Raw genomic sequence first — 15,336 nt, forward strand, 5'->3', positions numbered from 1 at the left:
ATTGATGAAAGTGCTCAGTAAAACAGAATGATATTAACCTGAATCCATTCTTTCTTCTCTTCTTCTGTCCTAAATAAAATGAGAAACATAGACACACATGTATTTTGCTTTCTGCAAATTCAGTAAATTAGTGCACCTGCTGACATTTTTACTGTCCTATATCCAACAGCAATTTTCATTTTTACGTCTGCAATGTTATAAGCAAACATCACTCACTCATTGCTTTGATCTCTACAGTAAATTATGAAAATTTATGAATTGTTGCTGGAATCTGATAAGCCATCTTTTCTAAAGCAAGCCTTCGCTATTCCTTTGAACTTTTCTTTCCCTGCTGATACAAAATAATAGAACATGCTACAATAATTTATTTCACCTATCGGTCGCATTGGTCTAATCTTTAATTAAAATAAATAAATCTTATACATACACACTTATACACACGCACACAACCCCAAGTAAACTCTGTACCTAGCTTGTAGTTCCAAGGACCGCTTTTTCCCCGTTATTGAGAATGTATGAGACACATTTTGCTTGACAATTTCCTGGACCTGGAAAAACAAGTCAATATTTTAGCATTTAAAAAAATTTAATTCCAGTCATTTTAATGCCAGAATAAACTGTCACACTCTCTAAATCAGGGGTCTCCAAACCCTGGCCCGGGGGCCAGATGTGGCCTGCAGCAAGCCTCTATCCGGCCGGGGCCAGCCTCTTGTCCCCTGAAAGCCTCTGGCCCACCTGACTGAACATGACCAGAGCTGTGCTCTGATTGTATCTGGAGGGTGTTCTGAGGGCCGGAGAGGTTGAGTGAACGAGCCCACTCATTCATTTATTCATTCATCTAAGTTCCATCTCTAATTTATTTATTTAAATTTTATATTTAAATTTTTTTCCTGCCCTCAGCACTGCGCCAAGTGTTGCATGTGGCCCTCTGAACAAAATGTTTGGAGACCCCTGCTCTAAATGCACAACAGCAAAACAGAGAAATAAGTATTTTTAAAAGTCTCCTTTTTATGGCAAATCTATTACAAGCATCATGTTCCCAGTAGCCCTCAACAGTACAGACAAGGATTGCCAACCATGCAGTTACTAAGAAAGCCTTGTGTTTGAATCTAGACTGCATTTGTTCCTAACCTGGGTTTGTTCTATGGCTATCCCCTCACTACATATCAGGTTAATGCAGGCAGCTCAGCACTTTCCTATAGGCACTGATACCATGCGGTGTCAATGAGCAACTGCCTGGGGTTTTGCTGCTTTATTTTTCTCGTGGGCTTCTCCTTGCTTAAAGAATGTCATATTCCCTATATACAGTCTTCCCTACAACAGTAGCACTTCTTCTGTCTTCCAGGCTGCCTCATACCTTGTTTGCACACTTGGGAATACAGTTAGTGCTTCTTTCTCAGGTAAGGGATCTTCCATGACAAGACTGACCAATTCTGAAATAAACACATAGAAGCGAAGCACAGAAGCAGGACAAGACACAAACCTGTAATCCTGCAATATCGATCTTTTCTCGAACACTGAATTTCTGGCCTATCAATCTCAGTTTTGGCACACAGTATAGCACCATGCTGTTAAACTGTAATGGACAGAAAATTCTCATTAAGAAAGGCATGCAGAAATCAGTTCAGAATACAGCCACAAAGTACTATGGTTTACCACTCATCATAAAATACAGTAATGCTAAATAGTTCAATATGGTTCATTTCTCCAAGTGCTCTCAAACAAAAGTGTTATAATTTTGCTTGCACTTTTTTGTTTTTTTCAAGGGCAGGAAAATTACCAGATCTAGACTTTTACCACAACTACATAAGGAGAGACTGAAAAAGAAGTACAGGTCCAGCCTATTTATACACGGATTTTTTATACACGGATGTGACTCAACACAAATGGCCACTGCAAATGAGAAGGAATGTGCTGATCCCTGGAGAAGGGGAAAAATGCACCCCTTTAAAATAGTTTAAATCGTTTAAAAAACTGAACAGTCCTTTAACAATAGCCTCCTTAATGAGAGAGAGAGATGGTAGGTGGCTGACAATTCATCAATCTTTCTCTCCCCAGTGGACCCCTTTCCCACTGAGCAAGTAAAAGAAAGGTGATCCCTTTGCACTGGTGAAGGTAGGGGCTGAGTGTTTTTAAATCATCGGAGCAAATAAACTTTGTTTTTTAAATGGATTTGCTATAGTTTTTTTTCACCATCCATGAGTGCTTGGAATGGAACCCACTCAATAATTAGTCTCAACCTGTATGTAAGAAAAGACTGAAAAAACCCTGCTTTTTTGGACCCCTGAAACCTTTTACCAAGTGCAAATCAAGTCCATTACAGCCTACACTTGGTTCCTCTCTTCCAAAAGGTGCCTCTCTTCACTTCAGTGCAAACAAAATCAGTTCATGTGCTTTCTGGACACCTTTAGACTATAGCATGTTCCCCTCTACAGATCTAGCTTCCTTTGTTACAGGCATTCCTCCCACATTCTCCCAAGTCCCTTTAGGGCATATCTGTATATTTAGTTAAATGAATCCCAGACATTTTTTTAAACTCAAGGTTCATTGCTTAGAAGTACTTTGGCTTCGCATGGTGTCACAAGTGTTTAAAAAATGGTGTTTGTATGCACCTGTATTATGCAAGTTTTATGTATAAGTTATGCAGGATCAAAATCCTGCATAACCGATTGGCCCAGTCTTATGGCTGGCCAATCGGGAGGTGGATCGAGATCCTACCCATTCAACTGGCCCTCTAGTTTAGCCTGCCAATCAGGTGGACTGAGACTGATTCACCAGCACCAATTGTGGGGAATCTGGGCAGCGATAAGGATTATAAAGCAAAGGGTGTTTGCCTTGTGTTTTCATTGCTAGGTTCTGTTCTGAAGATGAAATAAATGTATCGAGCAGTAATTTCTTGGCTTTCATTTATTCACATGGACGCACTATTTAACACTTTGCATTACCCTATCCACACACGCCCAAAAGGGTGCTTGTTCCCATGAGGTAAAGTGACATATCTGGCAGCCTGCCCTCCACCTACTAAACAAACTCGTCAAAGTCATGAAGCTCAGTGAAACTGTCTTTTTCCTTTGGGAGACTGCATCTGCCAACTGACTTTATTTAACCAAAGCTTATGTTCATATTGCACATACACATGCATAAGTTGCTATGTGCCTATGCCTCCCAACAAGCATGGGTGATTCACATGAATGTGCACACATCAGGAAATTGTATCTTTTCTAAGCACATAGGCACATTGCAATTTGTACTCACAAGCAAGGAAGAAAATGGGCTGTGGAGAAAGATTTGGGACCAATAGCTATGCCTACAATACCAAGGTTCCCAAACTGGAGCACTGTGATGCCCCAGCCAGGGGAAAGCTGTTGCTACCTCCTTAACAGGTGTGGCAACATTACAGTTGTGGCAACCGCACCTCTAGGATCACTGCACCACCACAAAAAAGGGTGCTTTATTAAACTCACAGGATATGTACCAGTCCTCCTGAGAGTGTGGGAAGCCCATAGACCTTTATGTGGGCCTCCCTACGCCTCAGAACAGCTCCGTAACCCTAGTGAGTTAAAAAATGCTCCTTTTCATGGCAGTGTCACAATCCTGGAGTTGCTGCCGCCAACCTGCACCCCCACCGCAACATACGGAGGTCCCAACTCTCCAGGAAAGTTGGGAACCTATGCTATAATGTATGCTGCTATTTTATAAAGAATCCACACCTCAAGAGAAAAACTGCACAAGAGTGTTTCCAGAAGAAGTTTTACCAATATTCTGTTCACAACTATGAGAAACTTAGAGACTATGTACGGACATTATCACACCTGGAGAAACATGCCAACTAATGACTGTATGTGCTTGCCTTTAGATTTCCAGAGAGTTGCTTCTGGCATACTTGACTTTGACAACGACAGACCTTCTGCTTGAGCAGCTTGTGACTGTTCATAATTCAGAAGCTCATACTTAAGTTTGATTTCAATGTGTTATTATTTAAATAATATCTAAGTGCCGCTTATCATGCAGTAGCATGAATACCAGGCTAGACTAATATGAAAGTAAGCACCAACCTTACAAAAATACAGAGCCACATTTTAAGAACAGCACAACATCTGGAAGAAAAGAAAATGAAGGAGCTTGCTCAAGGAGAACAGAGGAGGCTTTTCCAAGGAGAACTGCAACCAATCTTATCAAAGGGGATGGTGTATCTATGAAGTAGGCAAAACACTTGATTCCAAAGAAACCAAGTGACTCACCAGAAAGAGATACCTATCCTGAGCTGTACCATTCTTTGCTGACAGTTTCTGAATGTGCCCTTCTTTAATCAATTCATTGGCTGGGTTAACAATATCCTCTTCTCCTCCAAGTCGCTCATATACTTCTAACAGCTTGTGCATCTTTTCCTGTACGAATAGAAGGAAAAGGCTGGTTCAGTCCAGAAGAAACAATGACTTCAATTAACTCATGGAAAAAATGAAATAAATGTGAGCTACTGAACATGCACTCTAGATTCATAAAATTGTTTCTCAGTTTTCTCAGGAAAGTATATTCTGCTTTTAGTCCCATACTATTAAGTAATACTAATCACTGCATGCCCACAAAATCCTGAACTGCCCTCCGAACAAACTAGTCAGCAGATTGCTTTCTAGGCAACACATGAAAGAACAAGTTTCTAGCTAACATGGCTGCACCAGGAAAAGTTGAAAGCAAAAGGCAGATGGGGATCTGACGTCATATTTAATTCTGAATAACAGGGGCTGCCCTGCACACATCCATTTCACAGTGATGGTTTAAGAATTAATTCCTTCTGTATCTATGAAGCTTCCCTGGCATTGAAATGTGTGATGAAGTAATGGTTACAGAGAGTTTAAAAGTATACTGGAGCCCCTTGATTTCCTGGTCCATGTCCCATAAGCGGGAGGTGCAAGGGGTAAATAGTACCAAGAGCCAAGTTTAAAAAGGGTGCCCAGCAGTCAAAGGAAGTGGCCTCAGAAATTTCCTTTCTCACATTTTCTGATCTCACACATAGTTGCTGCCAGCATGGGATCTCAGTTGCCCTTGAGGCAAAGAAATGGAGGCCAGACTGACTGGGAAGCCAGGTGCACTGGGTGGGTAGAACTAAGCTGCAGAGACTTTTTGGGACATCACCATCCTCCCCCCACCCTTTTGCACCCACCCTGCCCCGTCACCACCCTCCCGCATCCTGTTTCATCCCCTTCCCTCCCCTTTGGGGAAGGGACCAAAAGGAAACTGTACCCCTTGATAAAACTCCTTTTGGAGGCCCTGGTCTATGGAGAAATGCTCCTGGTCTCAGGAGGAACTTCTAATGATAGAAAGAAATTCTCAATGTGAGGTGAGGTCAGGGCTGTTCCAAGGCCTCCAGACACCTGAGATGGTATGCAAAATGTTACCTTTCCCTTACCAGATATTGTGCCAGCCTCTGCTCCTCCCACTCTCCAATATTCTAGCTCAGCACATTCTTCCCCCTCCCACATTTCCTCTTTGTCCCACCTTCCTTTTCCCACCCAGGAAGCGGGCACCCTCCATCAATCTGCTGCCTGAGATGACCACTTTGGTTAGCCTCATGGATAGGCTGGCCCTGGATGACGTTTATTCTGCCAAAGCCAAGAATTCCACATCCAAATCCTTCACCTCTTCTGGTAAAGATGAATAAAATAAATGGGTGACATGACAGCATGACACTTTACCACCCTGCTTGCATTCCACATTACTGGTTGCTGAGGTGGGAACACATGATGTCACATCACACACTTCCCTTATCAAACATCATGGAAGAACTAGATTTCTATTTGCTGTAGCAACTCTGTGATTAGTATCAAACTCAATCCTAAGAACAGTTCCATCCTAAGTCTTCCTACCCTCAGGTAAGCTGAACAATTACTTGTTCTTATATTTTCAAAAAGGAAATAGCCATTACTCCTTAGCTTCCAGTGGCCCTTAGTGCAACCTATAATCAGTTTTGCACGCAGCATGAAGCTACCTAATTAAGTCTGCATAACAACTTCTGTACTTTTTTAAAGATCTTTTTTAAAGATGCTTCTACAAACTGCAGAAGTAGGTGTTTTTCCATCATGTTCAGCTCTCCCCTCCCCCCTTAGCATTTTTGTTTTTGCTCAATATCCAGCCTGAAGAAGCATTTTGGGGAACTCAAAAGCTTGCTCAACATTTTAGTTGGTCCTAATAAAGGTGTCTCTCTGCTACTTTCACATCCAGTTCATGATTCATTTTAATCTCACGTCTTTTCTCAGTATTGACAGCTTCCTTTTTTCCTACTTGTTAGCTATTCTTATGTGAAGAACTAAGACTGACGAATGACCAGACCAACACCTCTATGCAAATACCATTGTCTCCTTTCTACCAATTTAATATCAATACTCTAATAAATAATTTTGGTGGGCCGCTGTGAGATACAGGAAGCTGGACTGGATGGGCCTATGGCCTGATCCAGTGGGGCTGTTCTTATGTTCTTATGATTCGGGTTTGCCAATCAATTGCATACACATACATATTCAATTGCTTCACAAAAACACTTATCAACACAAAAAAAGCTGAATACAGTTTAGTTTTATGTACAGATATAGGACTTTGGGAAAGATTTAAATATTTAGAGGTACAGTATTTCATAGCTGATGCCTGAAATTCTAAAAATTAAAATGTTTCCTGCTCTCTCAATAGAGAAATAAAAGCAGCACTGAAATGTGGCTATGAACCAAGCTGCCAAAAGGGAGAAACCACAACTGCTTCCTGCAAAGAAAGTTCAAACAGAGGAAAAAGGGGGCTAATACATCCTTTTCTTATAAAACAAACAAAAAAACACACATCCCAAAACAGAAGTATGACAAAGAAGAGAACACTGGAGATGCAAGTCAAAATCAGATAAATGAGGAGTGTGTAAACCTCGTATTTTCCGTTTTTATTGTTAGAGAGCATTAATATAAAACAGCAGGGTGTAAGTTTTAAAAATTAAAAAAAATCTGAATTATTGATTGACACAGTTTATTGCCTTGAAGAACCTAGTGTTCAAAATTCATCAAGATTCCCTAACAAACACTGAATTTCTTCATTTGGGGGTAGTGCTGACTGAGCAATTCTTGCTCGCTTATTTTTCCCCATATTGTCACCTTAAGAAAAGTCCCAGAGTAAGGTTCAATAAGAAAGAGGCTTCCCTTCACTGAAACCAGTGCCTTTGAGGAAAAACTGCACAGCCAGAGCAGACAAGTTGTTTTGTGCATTCCCCATCTTCTTCGTCAAGCACAGTAGGTCCTAGCCAGTTCACCTTCTAGGATTGGCATGTGCCAGTTCATCAGCATCTGAGCCCACGTGACTGGGTTAGAGGGCAGACATTCATGCCAAAGTCATCATAAGCCCATTTAATCAGACTGATCATTGAAACAAATGTGTAGTGGTCTCAAAGCTCCCGACTTGGGACTCTGAAATGCCCAGTGCCAACCCGTCTGGTTGTTCTTCCACTGCTATTATACTAAATACACTGGCATTATGTTATTTCATAACATCACATTACCAACTACAAACAAGATGCCACAGAAGATACCTTCTCAATGACAGAGATGTTCCAACTTGACCCTTAATTTGGGACCATCTCATGTTTGGGACACTGAAAACCCACAATACTGGGCCAATTCTAACATTTTGGCTGGCATTAAGGTTTTTTCAGAGCGCGATACCATAGTCTTTCGAGACTGAAGGTTGCCAACAACAAGGTTCAATACAGAGTGCAGAGTGAGATCACACCTCAGAAATACAATCACTTGTCACCACACAAATGAACTCATGTGTGAAGTCTGCCTTTACGCATACAAACATACAATCTGCTCAACATCTATGATCCTTCCCACTTCCCAAAAGGTGTGTTACGATCACAGAAGTTTGCTAAAATACATGAACACCCTGGTCATGTGTGAAGATAACATTCATAGCATGTGTGTGCACGCACTGCTGAAGTCCAGCCCTGTTCTTCACCATATGTACATCTATAACACTGGGTCAAATGCTGGCCCTATTCTACTGAATTTGCAAGAACAATTGCCAAATACTTTGAGTATACCAATACAGGCATTTCTAAAATATGCAACAAAACAAGAGGAGTGCTTCAGAGAGTAGCAACACAAAACACTGATAATGAATAGGTGAAGAGAAGCACAGGCAAACCTGCTGCACATACATAGATAATAAAAATAAGAAAGGCACCAATTTGCACTTCAGCTTGATCTATACCAGATTTTCAATCAGTATGAAAACCATCATTAGGGTACCATGTGGTAATGAGAACAGCATTGGTTCAAATAAGGACCTCAGTTAATGGCTCAGATGATGATGCTATTACGCAATTTCTACTCACCATCTTTCGGATGGCTGCATTTGAATGGTTTGCTGCTGTAGAAATGAGCTCTAGTGATTCTGCAATAAAGAACAGTAGCAGTTATACATTTTTAAGATAGTTATCAGTTAATAGTGTAGTTTTGCTGCTTTTTATTTCCCTGATCTAAACAGCTTGACTGCAAAAAAAAAAAAATTCCTGCTAAATACAAACACATTTGTAAGCAAGAGACCCATTGCATCATATCCCTGGGGTCATCTGAGTCAATTGTACACACAAGAGCATTCCATTTAATACTGCAGATAACGTACCTCAGAAAAATATTACACAACATGCAATGTAAAGGACAAAAAAGTTTTGTTTTTTTAAAAATAGAATCAGATCTCAAGACCCAGTAAATCTTGTCCTTTGGGAACTTTTTTGTTGAGAAAAGTATATAAATACTTTTCATAATAATTACTGAGAATAGAAGAGGATGCTTGATCAGACAGAGCCCTACATCTTTATACAAATTCTTGTTCATGCTTGTAGGAAGGGAATTTCTGTTCTTTAAGCTGAGGCAGTGCCAAAATAGGCTCTGCCTTGCGCAAATCCAGTCTCAAACTCCTCTCAGATTTTTACATGTAAAGGCACTCGCTCCCAAACTCTGTGCTTTTCTGGTTGTACATCCTGCTGAACTTCATTGGCACTCATTATTTAGAATGAAGTTAGCCACTGTTTGTCTGTAGTTGTCCTAGGTAAGAATAAGGCAACTGAGGGCCCAATCCTATGGAACTTTAGCACCAGCACTGAACTCCAGCACTGGCACTAGGTGTCATAAACATGCAGTAAAGCATGTTAACGGCACTGTGGGAGGAGGGAGTGCCAGTGCCGGGCCAGTCCCAGTCAGCGCTGGGCCCAGCACTGTGCTGAGGACACCATGTGGCTGCCAGAGAGAGGTAGGAACACCAGGCAGTGATGTGTCTTCTAACCTTAACCTTACCTTTAAAGCAACCTTAAATCAAAATTGAAAGTTAGCACCTAAGGGTGGTACATAGGTCTATTCGTGAGTAAGAGCAGAGTCCTACACGTGAGTAAGAGCCCAAGGGTCAGGCATTTAAATCAAAGTTGAAAGTTAGCTGCACCTAAGGTAGCACCTAATCGAAGGAAGGGAGGAGGATAAAGTGGAAAGCAGGTTTTTCTACTTGTTTAAATTAAACCTATACTTAACCCAAGTTAAACTTAATCTAAGTTAGAACATAACCTAAACAGGTCAGTAAATTGGGATACAGGATCTAGAGAGCAATAAATAATTAAACAAACCCAAATAAAAACTAGCTTGAGGTTACAAAAACAGTCCAGCCTAAGAAAACAGAACTAGGAGGGAAAGAACCTAGGAAGGGCCAATTCCCAACCCATTAAGAGCCCCATTAGGCTAATCCAAGCAGTCCATTCAGGAGCCTGCAGAGTAGGTCACGCCCATCAGCAGCCATTTGCCTTCCTGAGCTTTTGTAAACTCACCTGGGAAGGCCAGCCCCCTTTCAATCAGGAAGGGAGGAGGAGCCAGCCAGGAGTATAAAGCTAGGCCGGCCATCGCGTGTGGCCTCTGGGAACCAAGTGCCTCGGGAACTAAGTGCCAGGTAAGGCACGAGAGTTTAGCATCTGGGCAAGTTCAGCAGCAGGGCAAGGAGGCCAGGGCCCCATACACTGCCCTTCCTCTTCCCTTCAGAAGAGGGCTGCTATCCAGTGCACGGTTTTTAAAAGGACCCCTAAATAAAACAACAACAACAACAACAACAAAAAAGCTATGCAGTCAGACAGCCAGCAGCAGGGTGGGGGCTATCCAGTGTTCTGCATCGAGTGCCACATGTATGATTATATGCCTCTGGGGCATAAGTCATGGGTGTGTCCTCGGTGCAAGGAGCTCCAGGGTCTCAGGGAACGCGTCCGCTCCCTTGAAGCCTTGGTGGCCGACCTGGAGAAGCGCAGGCAGGCAGAGGAGGACTGTGGGGAGACTTCCGGGGACGATCAGGCTTCGTCCCAACCTCAGGCGTGCAGCTCCTCAGCTGCCCGGGTGGGAAGTCTCGGGACTGGAGGACGTCATCCTGGAGAGGAGGGAAACAATCCCCTAGGGGGGACCCCTTCTCCAGGGGATGGGCCCGTATCCGAGCGCACTCGGAATACTCCTCGGCGGGAGGGGGGTCGGGGGCTTCTTGTAGTGGGGGATTCGATTATTAGAAACATAGAGGGGGGGTTTGCGACGGATGTGAGGACTGCATGGTGACTTGCCTGCCTGGTGCGAAGGTTGCGGACATCACTTCTTGTCTAGACAGGTTAGTAGACAGTGCTGGGGGAGAGGTAGCGGCTGTGGTGCATGTCGGCACCAACGATGTGGGCAAGTGTAGCTGGGAGGTCCTGGAGGCCAAATTTAGGCTTTTAGGCAGGAAGCTGAAAGCCAGGACCTCAAAGGTAGCGTTCTCTGAAGTGCTACCTGTTCCACGCGCAGGGCCAGCTAGGCAGGCGGAGATCAGGGGTCTCAATGCGTGGATGAGACGGTGGTGTAGGGAGGAGGGGTTTAGATTTGTTAGGCACTGGGGAACGTTTTGGGACAAGCGGGGCCTGTACAAGAGAGACGGGCTCCATTTGAACCAGAATAGAACCAGACTGCTGGCGCATAACATTAAAAAGGTGGCAGAGCAGCTTTTAAACTGATCCCTGGGGGAAGGCCGACAGGAGCCGAGGGGCATCCCTATGGGATGAGGATGGGGAGGTTAGAGAACAACAAGACAAAGGCAGGGTAGGAGAAGAAATTGGGAAACGTAGGGTGATGGGATGTGATAGACAGTTTGGCACAATGAGAGGATGCGGGACAAAGGAGCAAATAAGCAGTCCATCCTGGGGCATTCCGTGTATAAATGCTTTTATGCAAATGCCCGAAGTCTACGAGCAAAGGTGGGAGAACTGGAATGTCTGGTGACAAGGGAAAATATTGACATAGTGGGCATAACGGAAACCTGGTGGAATGCGGAGAATCAGTGGGATACCGCAATCTCAGGCTATAAACTCTACAGGAGGGACAGGCAGGGGCGTGTTGGAGGTGGGGTGGCCCTTTATGTTAAGGAAGGGATAGAATCCAGCAAAGTAGAGATTGAAGGTGGGTCCGACTCCACCGTAGAATCTCTGTGGGTTAAATTACCAGGCTTGTGCAGCGATGTAATACTGGGGGCGTGTTATCGTCCTCCAGACCAGAAATCGGATGGGGACCTTGAAATGAGGAAACAGATCAGGGAGGTGACAAGGAGGGACAGGGTTGTAATCATGGGGGACTTCAATTATCCTCATATTGACTGGATCAATTTGTGTTCTGGTCACGATAAGGAAACCGGATTTCTTGACGTGCTAAATGACTGTGGCTTAGATCAGGTAGTCACGGAGCCCACCAGAGGACAGGTGACTCTGGATTTAATATTGTGTGGTACGCAGGACCTGGTTAGAGATGTAAATGTTACTGAGCCATTGGGGAACAGTGATCATGCTGCGATCCGTTTTGACGTGCATGTTGGGGGAAGAATACCAGGCAAATCTCTAACAAAAACCCTTGACTTCCGACGGGCGGACTTCCCTCAAATGAGGAGGCTGGTTAGAAGGAGGTTGAAAGGGAGGGTAAAAAGAGTCCAATCTCTCCAGGGTGCATGGAGGCTGCTTAAAACAACAGTAATAGAGGCCCAGCAGAGGTGTATACCGCAAAGAAAGAAGGGTTCCACTAAATCCAGGAGGGTGCCCGCATGGCTAACCAGCCAAGTTAGAGAGGCTGTGAAGGGCAAGGAAGCTTCCTTCCGTAAATGGAAGTCTTGCCCTAATGAGGAGAATAAAAAGGAACATAAACTGTGGCAAAAGAAATGTAAGAAGGTGATATGGGAGGCCAAGAGAGACTATGAGGAACACATGGCCAGCAACATTAAGGGGAATAATAAAAGCTTCTTCAAATATGTTAGAAGCAGGAAACCTGCCAGGTTGGCCCTCTGGATGGTGAGGGAGGGAAAGGGGAGATAAAAGGAGACTTAGAGATGGCAGAGAAATTAAATGAGTTCTTTGCATCTGTCTTCACGGCAGAAGACCTCGGGCAGATACAGCTGCCCGAACGGCCCCTCCTGACAGAGGAGTTAAGTCAGATAGAGGTTAAAAGAGAAGATGTTTCAGACCTCATTGATAAATTAAAGATCAATAAGTCACCAGGCCCTGATGGCATCCACCCAAGGGTTATTAAGGAATTGAAGAATGAAGTTGCAGATCTCTTGACTAAGGTATGCAACTTGTCCCTCAAAACGGCCACGGTGCCAGAAGATTGGAGGATAGCAAATGTCACACCTATTTTTAAAAAGGGAAAGAGGGGGGACCCAGGAAACTATAGGCCGGTCAGCCTAACATCCATACCGGGTAAGATGGTGGAATGCTTCATCAAAGATAGGATCTCAAAACACATAGACGAACAGGCCTTGCTGAGGGAGAGTCAGCATGGCTTCTGTAAGGGTAAGTCTTGCCTCACGAACCTTATAGAATTCTTTGAAAAGGTCAACAGGCATGTGGATGCGGGAGAACCCGTGGACATTATATATCTGGACTTTCAGAAGGCATTTGACATGGTCCCTCACCAAAGGCTACTGAAAAAACTCCACAATCAGGGAATTAGAGGACAGGTCCTCTCATGGATTGAGAACTGGTTGGAGGCCAGGAAGCAGAGAGTGGGTGTCAATGGGCAATTTTCACAATGGAGAGAGGTGAAAAGCCGTGTGCCCCAAGGATCTGTCCTGGGACCGGTGCTTTTCAACCTCTTCATAAATGACCTGGAGACAGGGTTGAGCAGTGAAGTGGCTAAGTTTGCAGATGACACCAAACTTTTCCGAGTGGTGAAGACCAGAAGTGATTGTGAGGAGCTCCAGAAGGATCTCTCCAGACTGGTAGAATGGGCAGCAAAATGGCAGATGCGCTTCAATGTCAGTAAGTGTAAAGTCATGCACATTGGGGCAAAAAATCTAAACCTCACATATAGGCTGATGGGTTCTGAGCTGTCTGTGACAGATCAGGAGAAAGATCTTGGGGTGGTGGTGGACAGGTCGATGAAAGTGTCAACCCAATGTGCGGCAGCAGTGAAGAAGGCCAATTCTATGCTTGGGATCATTAGGAAGGGTATTGAGAACAAAACGGCTAGTATTATAATGCCGTTGTACAAATCTATGGTAAGGCCACACCTGGAGTATTGTGTCCAGTTCTGGTCGCTGCATCTCAAAAAAGACATAGTGGAAATGGAAAAGGTGCAAAAGAGAGCGACTAAGATGATTACGGGGCTGGGGCACCTTCCTTATGAGGAAAGGCTACGGTGTTTGGGCCTCTTCAGCCTAGAAAAGAGACGCTTGAGGGGGGGACATGATTGAGACATACAAAATTATGCAGGGAATGGACAGAGTGGATAGGGAGATGCTCTTTACACTCTCACATAATACCAGAACCAGGGGACATCCACTAAAATTGAGTGTTGGGCGGGTTAGGACAGACAGAAGAAAATATTTCTTTACTCAGCGTGTGGTTGGTCTGTGGAACTCCTTGCCACAGGATGTGGTGCTGGCGTCTAGGCTAGACGCCTTTAAAAGGGGATTGGACAAGTTTCTGGAGGAAAAATCCATTATGGGGTACAAGCCATGATGTGTATGCGCAACCTCCTGATTTTAGGAATGGGTTAAATCAGAATGCCAGATGTAGGGGAGGGCACCAGGATGAGGTCTCTTGTTATCTGGTGTGCTCCCTGGGGCATTTGGTGGGCTGCTGTGAGATACAGGAACCTGGACTAGATGGGCCTATGGCCTGATCCAGTGGACTGTTCTTATGTGGCATTTTGGAGTGGAGGGAGGGTGGAACAGGGGAAGGGACAGGGAGTGGGACCAGCGGAAGCCTCTTCCACTGGATCTTATCCTCTGTGTCGGGCTGCAAAGCCTGACACAGATGTTCTAAAGTTTGCGCCGGCAAATTAGCCGGCGCAGACATGAGAAGCACAGAAGTTCTCTTCCTTCAAGGAGACCTCCTGTGACTTCCCAGTGCCCACAGGATACAGCCACTGTTCCTCTGAATGCCGGGAGTGAGTGAGCTGTGAGTTGCCAAACAATCCCTTTCTCTCTATCTAAATCCTTAGCGCGAGGAATGTGAACTACAGGAGAACTCAAGCCATACTAGAGAGATTGTGCAAGTTAGGTATAAGATCAGTCAGAATGATCATGTGGCAGGGCATGGGGAAAAACTTTGGTCCCATACCCCACCACATATAGATTCCATTAACTTGGGCAGGGCAAAACCGAGCAAACTGTCAAAAAACCTTTGTACAGCAATCATATTCCACTTAAATTCATAAAAAGATGTCAATGACATTCCTTATATAATCAATATTTATGATATATTTTAAAGGCAATTAAAAAGTACTGAAATTTAAGATAGGAGGGAAGGAAGTAGGAATATTATAATGCCATTGTACAAATAGATGGTAAGGCCACATCTGGAGTACTGTGTACAGTTCTGGTCACTACATCTCAAGAAGGATATAGTGGAACTGGAAAAGGTGCACAAGATAGAAACCGGAAGGAATAAGGTTCCTCTCTTATGAGGAAAGGCGACAGCATTTTGATTAGGCTCTTTAAAGAGACTAGGCTCTTTAGTTCAGAAAAACAGTGCCTGGAAGGGGACATGATTGAGAAGTAAAAATTATGCGGGGGATGAATAGAGTGGATTGAGGGGTGTTCTTTTCCCTCTCACACAACACCAGAACCAAGGGACATCCACTAAAATTTAGTAGCGGAAGAGTTAGAACAGAGTAAAAAAAATATTTTTTTTATATTCTTTAGCCAATGTGTAATTAATCTGTGGAACTCCTTGTCACGTGATACGATCATGGCATTTGGCCTAGATGCCTTTAAAAAGGGATTGAACATGTTTCTGGAAGAAAAATCCATCATAGGTTACAAGCCATG

The 15,336-nt window shown here is 43.8% G+C and overlaps 1 protein-coding gene across 2 annotated transcripts in view; it reads right to left on the reverse strand.

The window, feature by feature from the left end:
• FGD3 (FYVE, RhoGEF and PH domain containing 3) overlaps positions 1–15,336 on the reverse strand; it is a 53,644-nt gene that overhangs the window by 18,346 nt on the left and 19,962 nt on the right. For both annotated transcript variants that reach the window (XM_066613943.1, XM_066613942.1), the window contains exons 7-11: positions 8,366–8,424; positions 4,242–4,388; positions 1,484–1,576; positions 469–548; positions 39–69 (exon numbers count right to left, since the gene is read on the reverse strand). In XM_066613943.1, coding sequence (XP_066470040.1) covers positions 39–69; positions 469–548; positions 1,484–1,576; positions 4,242–4,388; positions 8,366–8,424 — 410 coding nt within the window. The remainder of the gene's footprint in view (positions 1–38; positions 70–468; positions 549–1,483; positions 1,577–4,241; positions 4,389–8,365; positions 8,425–15,336) is intronic.

The sequence above is a fragment of the Tiliqua scincoides genome, chromosome 2 (genome assembly GCF_035046505.1).
Source record: "Tiliqua scincoides isolate rTilSci1 chromosome 2, rTilSci1.hap2, whole genome shotgun sequence".
Lineage (NCBI taxonomy): Eukaryota > Metazoa > Chordata > Lepidosauria > Squamata > Scincidae > Tiliqua > Tiliqua scincoides.